The sequence below is a fragment of the Ruditapes philippinarum genome, unplaced genomic scaffold (genome assembly GCF_026571515.1).
Source record: "Ruditapes philippinarum isolate M1 unplaced genomic scaffold, ASM2657151v2 ctg5043_1_1_1_1, whole genome shotgun sequence".
Lineage (NCBI taxonomy): Eukaryota > Metazoa > Mollusca > Bivalvia > Venerida > Veneridae > Ruditapes > Ruditapes philippinarum.
Window position 1 is genome coordinate 11664 of NW_026866555.1, and position 14021 is coordinate 25684.

The 14021-nt window shown below is 32.9% G+C and overlaps 2 protein-coding genes across 3 annotated transcripts; one reads left to right on the forward strand and one right to left on the reverse strand.

Annotated features, from left to right (window-relative positions):
- Positions 1-6377: 6377 nt before the first annotated feature.
- LOC132732874 (uncharacterized) lies at positions 6378-8795 on the reverse strand. Of its 2 annotated transcripts, none has more exons than XM_060719399.1 (3): positions 8766-8795; positions 8426-8504; positions 6378-6842 (listed from the first exon to the last, which is right to left on the reverse strand). In XM_060719399.1, exons 2-3 carry the CDS (start codon positions 8456-8458, stop codon positions 6480-6482), a joined length of 396 nt encoding a protein of 131 aa, XP_060575382.1. In that variant the 5' UTR covers positions 8459-8504; positions 8766-8795; the 3' UTR covers positions 6378-6479. The 2 variants fall into 2 exon arrangements, with proteins under 2 accessions (XP_060575382.1, XP_060575383.1); XM_060719400.1 differs by lacking the exon at positions 8766-8795 and adding an exon at positions 8652-8711.
- A 1355-nt stretch (positions 8796-10150) lies between these two features.
- Positions 10151-12182, forward strand: LOC132732871 (uncharacterized). Its single transcript, XM_060719396.1, has 2 exons — positions 10151-10349; positions 11254-12182. The coding sequence occupies exons 1-2, from the start codon at positions 10269-10271 to the stop codon at positions 11599-11601; spliced, it is 429 nt and encodes a 142-aa protein (XP_060575379.1). The 5' UTR covers positions 10151-10268; the 3' UTR covers positions 11602-12182.
- The last annotated feature ends 1839 nt before the right edge of the window (positions 12183-14021 follow it).

Consider the following 14021-nt stretch of genomic DNA (forward strand, 5'->3'; position numbering starts at 1 on the left):
TAAAATACGTGATGTGCTGTCAAATTTATCTTTTAATTTGAGCTTTGGAATTTTCAATGATATTTATTTATTAAACATATTAAAGAGTTTCATCAATTTAATGTTTAAATGTTTATGAAAATAACACTTGCTTTTGAAGCAGAGTATCCACTGAGTATTGACGACTCAGACTTTTATTTTACACATTTTAAATATGTTAATTTCGGGAAGATTATGAAAATCAAATAAAATATTTGTACATATCCAGTCTTTTTTTTAAGTAAAAAGAAGCATAACTGTTTGAAAAAGCAATTTAGAGTTTAAATTTGACCCATGACCGTCTCTCTCTCTATATATTAAATTAAATATTTATACTCACACGCGGATATTTTTCAATGAAAAAATGGGCAACACTTTGTCAGAATGATATTATGCATTGTGAAATTGGCTTACTATGTTTGTGACCCTTTGTATTATTAATCAAGTGAAATATGTATTTTGGTTTTAAAGATGTCATCAGAAGGAACGGACAAGAGGGGATGAAACAAAGTGAACCCTATATAGTTCCTGCATAATATGTTTTGTGAGATTGTATAACAAAAGAATGTAATAGATAGTGTTATGTCATGGGTTTATGAACGACATAAATATATATGTGCTCTAACTACGTTTATTATCTAAACTATATTCCATGTGTTTACATATCAGTGTCCGCGATGGTAGTATTAAGATCTAGGGAACTCTCTATTATAAAGGAGCTGTACGCACCTAGAGTATCATGTTACAGTTTACTCATCATGCTACAGATAGAACTTCCGGTTATTCATAAATGCATTATGTAAGTCGAATCTTTCTCCATACAACATTCTAAAGTGTAAGGACATCTTATATGACACTAAAAGTATTATCTGATCAAACAAGAAAGGTATCACATGCTTCTAGTCTTATGGTGTTTATTTGCACAGGTTATTCTGTATAACAAACACGAAGAGAATGGTGCCGATCTATCAAGTTTACCTGTGTTATGTCCTATACAGAGTATACTTTGGTATCAAATATAAAGAAGCAATAACCAATACATTGTACTTGCTCATTGATTAAAAAAATCTTCTTAAGTACAACTAGTAGTCAATAGATTCTTTGTAAAAGACCATACCTGCTTAAGAATGTAATAGATAAAGACGGTACATACAACTAGTTTGCCCTGATCGTTGGATAAAAGCTATACACAATTATAATTTCAAATCTATAGTTAAATGGCATGACTTAATTGTTTGACATTTCAACTTAAACGTATTACTTTATTTGTTTAACGTAAGATTCATAAGATTCATGGTATTCGCCAATAGATGTATATGAAATGTAGTATTTGAAATATTAAAGAAACAATACTTGTATAGCGGCGATACAAAGGCATCTGACGATATATCGATACTGATTAAAAAATCTTATGATCGATTCTCCAAAGAGTTTATGGGATGTTTATCTGATTTAATACATGGCATGGAAGTATTATTTTATTAATAAAGAGGCTATTGTACATTGTTTTTGATACATTTTTTCTGATAAGTGCTGATAATTGCTTTATTTAACTTAATTTACTTTTCGTACGACCATACATATTGACATTTATTTAAGACATCATATCGGCCTCAGCGGTGTTTATCGTCTATTAAAAGTTTGATTCGAAGGCATTGACCTTACTTCTTCTGGTTTCAAAATCTTTATATACCGCTGTTTAACATACTTTTTTTCATCTGTTGCGACATAAAAGTTTTTTGATCAGACGCGTTGCAAATAACACGCATTGGTTTAAACTATTTTTAATTTGCAAATCCCCTTTTCAGAATTAATGCTTGTTCATAATTCGATAAAACAATCGAAATGTATCATTTAAAGTATCAAATTACAAATGCAGTCATTAACATTTTGCTTATTTCACTCGTCAAATCTGTGTTTTTCCAAACTTATCTCCCGGTACAAACAAACTTTTACCGTTAACAATTCATGTTAGGTTAGTGAATTCACCACCTTAATGTTTTAGGAACACCCATATTTTACTGCTGAAAAGTTACGATTGAATTAAACTGTTAACAGCCGTTTACAGGCTTTTAATTAAAATGCAGTACTTCATTAAATTTTTCTCTGTACTTTCAATTTAAAAGTTAAAGAAATAAAGTGTGGTTTCAAATTTTATTCAGATCAAGTCTTGTTAACAAAGTCAGCAAAATTGAAAGGCTCAAATATTTATTTACATTTATCAAATATTTGATAAAGCTTACAAAATAAAATATCTCTCCACTAAGTCGTGGCCACGAGATAGCTAAGTCGTGGCCACGAGATACTATGTCGTGGCCACGAGTTACTAAGTCGTGGCCACGAGATAGCTAAGTCGTGGCCACGAGATAATTAACCAATCAGAATTCACTATACATATTATGAATTTTTTAAACTTAACAACTTACTTTTACATACAATCAGGGCTGGGATCGTATCCTACAAAATGTAAACAAACGCCGCCATCTTGGAACGAAACACGTATGTTTTTGTTTATAACTTTTTTGTTGGAAATGACTGAAAAACAGATATATGTATTAACACGCTCCACTATTTTCCGCTTCGTTTGGTATATGTTGCTTGCACAACTATTTTGTAAAACAAGTTATAGCGAACTTGCAATTCGAAGCGGGGCAGAATTTTTATGAAAATGTGTGGATACGACGCAGTTCATATAACTTCTGTTTTTCACTATTTTATATCCTTCAAATCAATTATATTTGTTTCAGAGTTCACCATAAACTTCGAAATATAATTTTGCATCATTAACTTCATGTTAACTGAAAAAATAAATGTTATATTGGACATGACACAATGTATTCTAAATAATTAAAAGCAACAGAACATTGCTATACACCGCAAATGATCTGGAGTTTTTTTCATCTAGCGCAAGTGATTATTCCATAAAATAGAAATATATTGCCAAAATTATCCCTTTTGAAAAGACTGCCAAAAATATAACTGCGTCGTATCATACTTAATTTTCAACTGCGTCGTATCATTTCGTAAAAATCATTATTTTCTTTGAAAATAAACATTTCTTTTTAATGAAAGTTTAGTAAATGATGCAAAATTATGTTTTGAAGTTTATGGTGAACTCTGAAAACGAGTATATAATTGATTTGAAGAAAGAAACGATAGATTAAGCAATATGAACTGCGTCGTATCCACACTTTTTCATTCTGCTCCGCTTCGAGTAACTTTTGTTTAACAAAATAGTTGTGCAAGCAACATATACCGAACGAAGCGGAAAATAGTGTAGCGTGTTAATACATACGAGTATATCTGGTTTTCAGTCATTTTCAACAAAAAGAGTTATAAACAAAAACAATCATTTTTCGTTCCAAGATGGCGGCGATTGTTTACATTTTGTAGGATACGCCCAGCCCTGGCAACATAAATCTTTGAAAATACTGAAGATATTCATTTTGAACTTGTCTTTAGGATCATATTAGAAAGTCACCTTCCAAAGCCCATCAGACATTAATTTTGACTATAGGACAATTTTGTGAACAAGTTTGTACGTACTACGGCCTGTTAACCTTTTTTATACGATAACATAAGAAGGAATAAGTCCTGGTTTATTTTATTTGGAAGGGACATTGCCCAGGAGCAGTAGATAGTCTATAAGGTAAAATCGTTGTCTGATGAATAATTTAAAAGGGATAAGCCATGGTTTATATAACCCAGAAAGATCATTGCACCTGATCATAGATGACATATAATAATTTCGAGGTCATTGGTTCAAAAATCAGGGTCACAGTGACGCTAAACAAGTCAATAAGTTGTATAAATGGCACTTTTACAGGCTGATGAAATAGGGGCATCCTTGTACTATAGCACATGTCTAGTTAATTAGGGAAATTCATATAAATGGTGTAATCTGATTGGTTATTTATCTCGTGGCCACAACTTAGCTATCTCGTGGCCACGACTTAGTAACTTGTGGCCACGACATAGTATCTCGTGGCCACGACTTAGCTATCTCGTGGCCTAGACATAGTATCTCGTGGCCACGACTTAGCTATCTCGTGGCCTAGACATAGTATCTCGTGGCCACGACTTAGCTATCTCGTGGCCTAGACATAGTATCTCGTGGCCACGACTAAGCTATCTCGTGGCCACGACTAAGCAACTCGTTGCCACGACATAGTATCTCGTGGCCACGACATAGTATCTCGTGGCGACGACTTAGTAACTCGTGGTCACGACATAGTATCGTGGCCACGACTTTGCTATCTCGTGGCCACGACTTAGAAACCCTTGGCCACGACATAGTATCTCGTGCGCCACAACTTAGCTATCTCGTGGCCACGACTTAGTAACTTGTGGCCACGACATAGTATCTCGTGGCCACGACTTAGCTATCTCGTGGCCACGACATAGTATCTCGTGGCCACGACTTAGCTATCTCGTGACCACGACATAGTATCTCGTGGCCACGACTTAGCTATCTCGTGGCCTCGACATAGTATCTCGTGGCCACGACTAAGCTATCTCGTGGCCACAACTTAGCAACTCGTTGCCACGACATAGTATCTCGTGGCCACGACATAGTATCTCGTGGCGACGACTTAGTAACTCGTGGTCACGACATAGTATCGTGGCCACGACTTTGCTATCTCGTGGCCACGACTTAGAAACCCTTGGCCACGACATAGTATCTCGTGCGCGAGATAAATAAAAACACACGCTTGTCACCTTTGTGCCACCGTATTATACAGTTCCAAATGATACAATTAATTATTTCCCTAAGCTGTATATTAACTTTTCCGCCCCTTTGTCAAATATTACCTCGGCTAAACCCGCTAAAAACGACCGTACCCGTTTAACGGATAAACGTGAAATATGATTGGCGACTGTATTTTCTGGCGATTTGAGGTAATGAAGTCTGTTAAACACGGACGGCCTCCAGCAATGCCACTTGAAATCGAGAACAGGATTGGTCCGTCCTACTAATCAGAAACACGTTTGGTGTAGGTTTAAGTAGAAAACAAATTCTTCTCATGACTAGCATTCCTTGCAGACGCACAAAAATTCTAACGAATTGTCAAAAAATTACAGCGGGCAAAGACGAGTGGGACGGGGTTAAGAGCCACTAACCAGAAATTGCCGTCCGGGCTCGAATGTTGTCCGAGACAGTGGTAAGTGCTTCGATGATTTGGCTCATTTTGTGTCCAAACTCAAGTTTCATTAAGGGAAACACTGTAAAGTCAATTCACGGGTTCAAGACCAGCTACGCAAATGCTGGTACAGTTTGGGCATTTCAGGAAAAAGGGATGGATTACAGATAACATTGGGGGGAAAATGGTTTGGCGAGGTTATCCTTAATTAAAGTTTTTTGGCTCTACACGACCACAGTTCTTAGTTTTGACGGTCATTCGTCACATGTGTCGATAGCTATACATGTAATTGAACGAGCAATTGAGGAAAACAACATTTCTCTCTATTTGCATTCATTCCCATTGCGCAAATTATCTGCAACCACTTGTCGGGGCGGTGTTTGGGCAACTGAAAAAAGGTTATGTTAAACAATGCTCCACTTTCATGAGCGAACACACCTTGCATGTTGTTAACAAGTGGTCTTTTCCAGCTTTTTTCAGTTAAGCATGGGATGCCTAACTAAAAAAACGAAAAAACGAAAAAGAGGTTTGATTGAGTATAATATGCATTTGATATGGATTTTAAAACTCTTGAAATGAAAATGAGACTAAACCGACAAGATGAAATCCAATAATATTCCAATCATATTCGTTATCGTAGACTTACGATGTTTTATGGGGTCGTTTTTTACAATAACGTAACGAGATATTTAGTATTTTACGATGCTTCGTAAATTACGAACTCTTCGAGACAATCGGAAAAAAAATGCTACAATGATCTTACGTCGTAAGGGCTAGGAGGCTTTCGAGACGTCCATCCCTGTTTTATTGATATCATGAAATCGGCGTTGCAGTGAAAAAAATACAACACTAAGTGAACTAACTTCAATTAAGCGAAACATCTGAGAAGCTATTGCGGTATATTTGAGTGTTATTGCGTCATTAAACAGCTGGGGCGATAAGATATATTTTATTGCACTTTCCGAATCAATATTATACATGTGCACACTTAATCGATATTTCGGTCTAACATACCCCCATTCCGCTTTAATTAAATTAAAACGAACAAAGGGCATTGAAATTGAACTTTTAATGATAAGAAAAATGATTGCATGATCAATAAAAAAAAACACTGCTCATTTTAGCATGCCTTTGCCAGTATCGATTTGTTTAATCTATATTTTTTTCTCTTCTCGTCGATATGTGTTTATGATTATTGATAGAATAAGTTGGAAAACATTTAATTTTTCAAGCTTCAAAATTTTATATATTTTGCCACATATGTTATTTTTGACCTCAAAATTAGCCGAACATTTGTATACAGTTAAAAATTTCTTTGTGCTATCCGAAAGTAATAGCCTTCATTGGTTCGGACGCGCCAATCGATAAAGCACTTAACAAGACTCTCTTCAACGTGCTGAAACATCCGATGAAGAATCTTTTTACTGATCTCCAAAAGCCACGTTTTTTCCAGACCAGCTGTGGAATATCATTGTAATCCAATCCGATGTAGACTTTTCCAGATGGGTTATTGACGCCCTGAAGAACAACGGCATCTTGATCTTCAAAACCAACGGTTATTTCAACATCTTCTAGATCTTCTTCTGCAATTTTTATTCTTGCATAATTATAAAGTCGCCTGTCTCTGTCTGACATTCCTTTGCGAACATGGCGAACCTCACGAACGTAGCTATCTGTAGATATCTGAAACAAATCATTTCATTCAATCATTATTTTTAGAAACTCTGATCAAATATTAAAGAGATTGTTTTGTTTTTTGTTGTTGATTTTTTCTTCAATATAATTCACACATTAACTTCTGGGAAATTGGTAGAGGTCATGGCTACATAGAAGAAGCTTTAGAAGAAAATTTATTCTAATGCACAATTGACACAGCCATTTTAGCTCATAGTCACATTTGGTATATAAACATTTTAATTGATATTGACATTAGTCAATAATAAATGTGTCAATTTTGTGTAAAAGTAGTAAGATGCAAAAGCAAGATACACAACTCTTACAAGCTTTGAATGCATTTTGTTCGTACTTACTTCCCTTCCATTACGAAATATCTTGTCTGAGACAAGAAAAACCGAATAGTTGTGTTCCTAAAAAAATGTGTCTGTTTTGTAATTATCTGTTTTGTTCATAATTTAATCTTAAATGGTTATTAAGATTGATATGAAATATACGCTAAGTATAAACAATATTTTGCATTTTCTTATTTTTGGTACTATTTGTATAAAACAATTTTCTACAATGTCAGTACACACACACACACACGCGCGCGCACGCGCACACGCACACGCACACGCACGCACACACACACACACACACACTCGCACCAACGCACGCACGCACCCACCCACCCACATATTTTTTATTTCTAATACACTTATAACTATCTCTTATTTACAATTACATGGCAGTGCTGCGTGCTTTATTTTCTTATTCAATGGTAAAAGTTAATATACGCCATTTGACGTCAAATATAAAAGCATGACTTTTATTAAAACCATGGTGAAATCAACAATTAGATGTTTACTATAAATAAATATTAGTTGTCTTTATGTCAGCTTGTAAGACTGAATAATGAATATGTATAATTAGTGTTTATGCGCCGCAGTACAACCATGCACAGTCCATCATTCAAAAGCTCAATGCACTCGAACCCTAATTATATACCGTCCCAATATTTTACATTTTGTCTTAAGGTCCTTGTTTACAGATAATTTGCTAGAATTTGAAATCTAAATATGATATGAACATCTTCTTATCTCAAATGCTTTACATACATATACAGATAAATTTCTTTTAACTTTAACATTTTCGGATGAGAACAGTTCTATTCATATATCAATAAGTATTTAAAATCGTATAGAAATTTGTAATGTATAATTTTCTAATTTATATTTATGCACGTTCGTGACGGTAAATCGTTACTATCTGTATAAATATTTTAGTTCATATGTACCTGAACTACCGGAGTTTATGTAGAGGAAAAAAGAGAAGGAAAAAAAGAATTTATTTGTGGACTTATTCAAATCTCCTTTAATTAAGTCATTTTAATACATACACTGTGTTGAAAAGAAAGACATGACAAAAGTATTTCAATAACCTTTCACTAATGCAGTCTTACGTGGAGTTGTAATTTCGTGAAATTCTAAAATTACATGTTTCATAATATATTTGTCCAAAGCTTTACATAATAAGGTATACATTTATATGATGGAATTAACTCAAAGCATGATGCTTATAAAAGGTTCAAGTATCTGAATCGTACTCACAGATGACGAAGATCGGGATTGTTTATTTCCCATGGTGTAGGCTTCAACTTCTCGGCTTCAGGTACTGTTTGCTGAACTGCTTTAAGAGAAAATATCCAATTGAATTATTAAAATTATTACTGCGGTATGCGTTAACATATTAAACATATACATGTACATGTATTAACAATTTTTTTGAAAGGTATTCTTAATCAATCGCTTTGGTTATGGAAAATCGTTCATTTACATTTATGTAACCCTTAATCTGTATTACGTATTCCTGAAGTGTGATAAATGTTTCCCCTTTGATTATTTTGTTATTACCGACCCTTTGATTTCATAAGAAAATTTATCAACTTACCTGACCCGAGAAATAAAACACACTGAAAAAGGTTAGTTTCGATTTGTAGATTAGTAAAATCTCGATGGGTATAAAATGTATGGTAAACATAATGAAACATTGTTAAATGAAAAATCATATGTTTCAAATAAAAAGTTAGGGAAAATACAAATTGAAGTAAAATTAGAAATGAAATGATGCGCTAGAATTACATATTTGTTTACAAATATTTCAAGTTTATTTGAAATTTGTAAATATTACTGCAACTTAATCATTTTCATGCTGTAAGAAACAATTTAAATATATCCACTGACAAACAATTATAACCAGATTCGTCGTCAATAGGTATCTATTTTGAACTTTAACAATTTTATAATTTTACTTAATGTCAGTCGACTTTTTTTCAATATGAAATTAACTAACTCGGTAAATAGTAAATACCAGCATTTAGGTAATAGAAAGAGCACCGAAACACGAGACTATCTGTTTTGTACGAGGGGGCGTAGCCCCCGAGTATTAATCAGATTGCCGAGTGTTTTGGTGTTCTTTCTCTTTTGTATCATAGTCAAACATAAAAACACGTTCCTTATTGTCACAATATGAAACCCCAGAAAAGGTAACCAATGAATGAGCATCTGAATATCATATTTCTGTAAGTAAACCCCAGCAAAAATGGACCAATCAATGGGCGTGCTCAGGAGTGCGGGTAACTAATTAATACCTGCACTCCAGTTAACGCACTGTGCATGTATATGTATACGATTTAACTCTGACACATTTTCAACAGAAAGGTCCCCAAACTATGTTCAACATGTTTAAATTTTGTAGCGTCAGTCTGACCGAAATACCGTATCTTTCTCTGTTTTCGTATTACATACTTTGACGGCCTTATCCGAAGACTGGCGAAAAAAGATCGTAAAGATGCATGCGATTGCATATTGTTTGTAAATATGTCCTAACAGTTTTAAACTTTGGAGGTTTTCGTTTCCAACTGGAAGCAAATCTATTTTAGACCTTGCACCTAGCGATAACTAGCGTTTGCCCTAACACAAAGAATCAACAAGCACTCAAACAAAACAAATATATTTTCCACGCTGTGTTTGTTTGGGGGAGGGTTGAGAGTTGTTCGTGGTGGTAGTTTTGGGTTTTATATTTGCTTTTTTTGTGATTTATTCATTTTGTTTGTTTGTTGCCTTTATAGGAATGGGGAGCCAGTCATATCGTTCAGTACTGTGTATGTATAGAGTTTTCAGCTGAATAATATGATAGAGTACTGGTCCAAAACATTTTGTCTCCTATCAGTTTCCATATTAGACAAGCAATAATAATAGATATCTTGGAAAAGAAACGTTATCTGTGTTTACGTAAACAATCCGTAGTTAAGGCGTGGGGCTATAGACATGATGTAAGTTTTATATATACACACTGGCTTTATCACAACGTTAGTGGTAAATTTCATTCTTTGCTGACTATAATATTTTTACAGAGATATCAAACTGAAGCACAGCGGATATATTTTTTGACATGGCGGAAACATTTGTTAGGAACCAAGCCAGTATAGAAGATCATCCGGATACATCAATAAATATTAACAATGAAGACAAGGTAAAATAAAACCGCAAGCCTTCAGATAAGTGATTTCTTTAATTAAACTTTTGAAAAGTATTTAAAGAACTCAATTCGATATAACGCTTGAAATAAATTATTATAAAATTTGATATACATTTGAGGCATGCTGCTTTTAAAATTGTTATAACAACAGTTCTTATGCTTAATATCCATACAAAAAAATATGTATTTGTTTTTTATATGTTTCTTGAACATAAAATAAATGTAGGGACGTAGTTCCCAGACGTGTTAGCTTTGTTACGCATCTAGATTACCGATTGTGACGCATACGCCTCCCCAAGTATAAACATGCAAATAATATCATCACCACTATCAGTACGTCATTATCATCAGTATCCTTAACATCATTATAATCATCGTTATAATTATCAGGATATTATCAGCATCATCACTACCAGCACATTATAATCTACTTTAGTACATCATCATCATTACCAGTACATCATTATCTACTTTAGTACATCATCATCATCATCTTTACCAGTACATCATTATCTACTTTAGTACATCATCATCATTACCAGTACATCATTATCTACTTTAGTACATCATCATCATCATCATCATCACCAGTGCATCATTATCTACTTTAGTACATCATCATCATCATTACCAGTACATCATTATCTACTTTAGTACATCATCATCATCATCATCATTACCAGTACATCATTATCTACTTTAGTACATCATCATCATCATCATCATCACCAGTACATCATTATCTACTTTAGTACATCATCATCATCAAAACCTACATAATAAAGAAACAGTTAAGGAATATCTTTACTAAAATTGTCATTGAAGTAATGATTGATCTTGGTATTCTCTGTGTAAATGTCTCGGTTATGAATTTGACATTTCTTTACTTTTATTCTAGCAACAGGAGTATAATATCATATGTGAAGAAATCAACAAAAGGTCCATTGGTAAAGCCATAATAAAGTTTTGTGGAAATGAAGGAACAGAGAACGACAGAAATACAGAAGTTCTCAGGCGCCTTTTGCAAGCTATTATATCGCACGTAGAGGAAGAACATTCGGATACATGGAAAAATGCTGAAATAAGAATTTATGACGAAAACTTTGATATATACAGTATAAAAGCTGGGCAAGGTAAAAAAATGTTTATGGTGTCCCTTGATGAAAATGATGAGCCAAAGGTTATTAAAACAAAACCCTCAAAAGTCAGTTCCAAAAAGGAACATCGACATTGTATACTTATGTGATTAATGCGACAATGACGAAGAATATACAAGAAAGATATCAGAGAATTACTTTTTTATGTTGACAGTAAAATTGTTTAGTATTTTGCAGAAGTTTTCTTTGTATATAAAGCAAAATGTGGACGGAATTTAACTGTTTTCTTTCTTTGTATTTTCTTTTTTTTTTCTTTTTTTTTTTGAAATATTCTTAAAAATCATCCATGCAACTATCATTTCACAAAGCTTAATAAAATAGTTGTATATAACTTAGACAGACACATCTTTTATTGTTTTATTATCATTATAAATATTTATCATAAAAATATTAAATTACCACAAATATTTAATTATTACTGTATTATAAATACGGACCAGACAGCCGTGCAATAATGATGTGCTGATTACAAATTATACTATGAAGCAGCAGCACATGTTATAGAAAAAGTGACTTATTCTGACTAATGTTATGATTCATAAGACTACAAGTATTACTTCAAAAGTAAAGAATTATTGAACAAAGTATTTTTAGACAGAATAAATGTTTAATGTCCAAATTTACACTGACGTATTACAATAAAAATGATTTTACAGAAAAATATCGTTGTTTTTATTTAGTATAAATAACCTGTGAGGCCTTCAATAAACATCTCAAATCCGTTCAGCACATAGCTGATCAACAAGAGAAAACATGCAATGTTTCGGCAAAACAGAGCATAAATCCAAAATAAAGACAACTCAGTCTTAATGGGTTTTCAGGCCAGCCCATCATGGAGACTGTGACTTGTTTGTCCGGCATGATCAAGAGGAAATCGTAGCGTTTGAATGAAAAAAAAAATACGATTAACATTGACATTGCAGTACGTGTAAATAAAGCCCAGTCATAATATCTTTTCATTCAACATTTGATAATTCTGTCATAAGATAAGAAAAAATATATCATGATCAAATATATATTTGAGTATATAAACCAAGTTTTATTTGCTGTTTTTTTTTCGAGATACGATGAAAAAAGTTAGAGGGGAAAACACTTTTTGGTAATTTGTCACACGTGTGACATATTCGGTCGAATATGGAACAATCTTCAGCCAAAAATGGAACATAGAATGTGCCATATTCGGTTGGATTATGTTTTACTATGCTCACCAAAACGTATTTGTCACTTACCAAAAATGCACATAAAAAATTAAAATACCAACGTAAACGTCACTTTTTTCATTCTTGATAAGCCAGTTTTGCAAAATAAATAAAAAATAAACTAATGACGGATCATAAATACCATAACCCTTACAATTATTGATTTTATTTAGCGGTATAACGTCATTTGTAAAGTACATGTCAATATCACGCTTTGTCAGTAAGATAAACAAAAAGCGTATACAGTAATGTGTTTGATAAACTAAAAAGAAAAACATTTGGAACAAAATTTAATGACGACATTAGAATTTGTCACAATTTGTGCGTATTTACAAATATGTGCTCAGTAATTGGATAGGTCCTTAAATCATGGATTTTTATAATTATTGATTTCAATATGAATTAACGATTTTCTGCAAAGCATAAATATAAAATCATGGAATTTAGTACTTAAAAAGGTAGAAAAAAATAACTTTCAACATGATAACTAATTTATGAAAATTATAGGGTACATATCCCCCACTACTCGCCTTTTACACAAAAATCACGCAGTCAAGTCTTTAACTATAATAGTATTCAAGTGAAAAACCAAAAGCACAACTAACATTCTTGTATGGTTTTTTGACACTGCTTCAAAAAGTTAAGCTTCTCAGTCACACATTTGAATGAATATTCAAAATTATATTTTAGTAAAGGACAAAAACTATGGCATTACTGTGCAAATCCACATGAAGCCTCACGTGCACAACAATATAATATGCTAACAGGCATTGAAAATTGATTCATATAAAAATTCATGACCCTAGTTCTAATTGTAATATGCATGACAAGTTTAAAATTGCTGATTTTAATTAAGTAAAGGGCAATAACTGTGGCATAAATGATGACATTTTTCGGGTGTGTAAAAAATAGCATCAAAATTTAAAGCAAGTGTTGTACTTATGCCAGCATTAGAATGAGCAGGATAGCCCAATATTCTGTGAAGAGTTAAGCTAAAAATAATAGAAACTCAGTTATTTTTTCTATTTATTTAAATAAACACATTGTGTATACATTTGTATGTAAAAATATATTTTTAAAAGGTATATATAAAATACATGTATACACCTTGTGAAAGACAATATAAAACTGTGAAATACAATTAATGTTAAAATATAATCATTAAAAATCAAGAGAAAAAAAAACAGTAATGTGGCAGAAGATAAACAATATTATTTTATATAAGTATACAAGACAATTTTAGATTTTTATCTTCATAAAACAGAACAAGAGGGCCATGATGGCCCTGAAATCACTCACCCGTATATTGG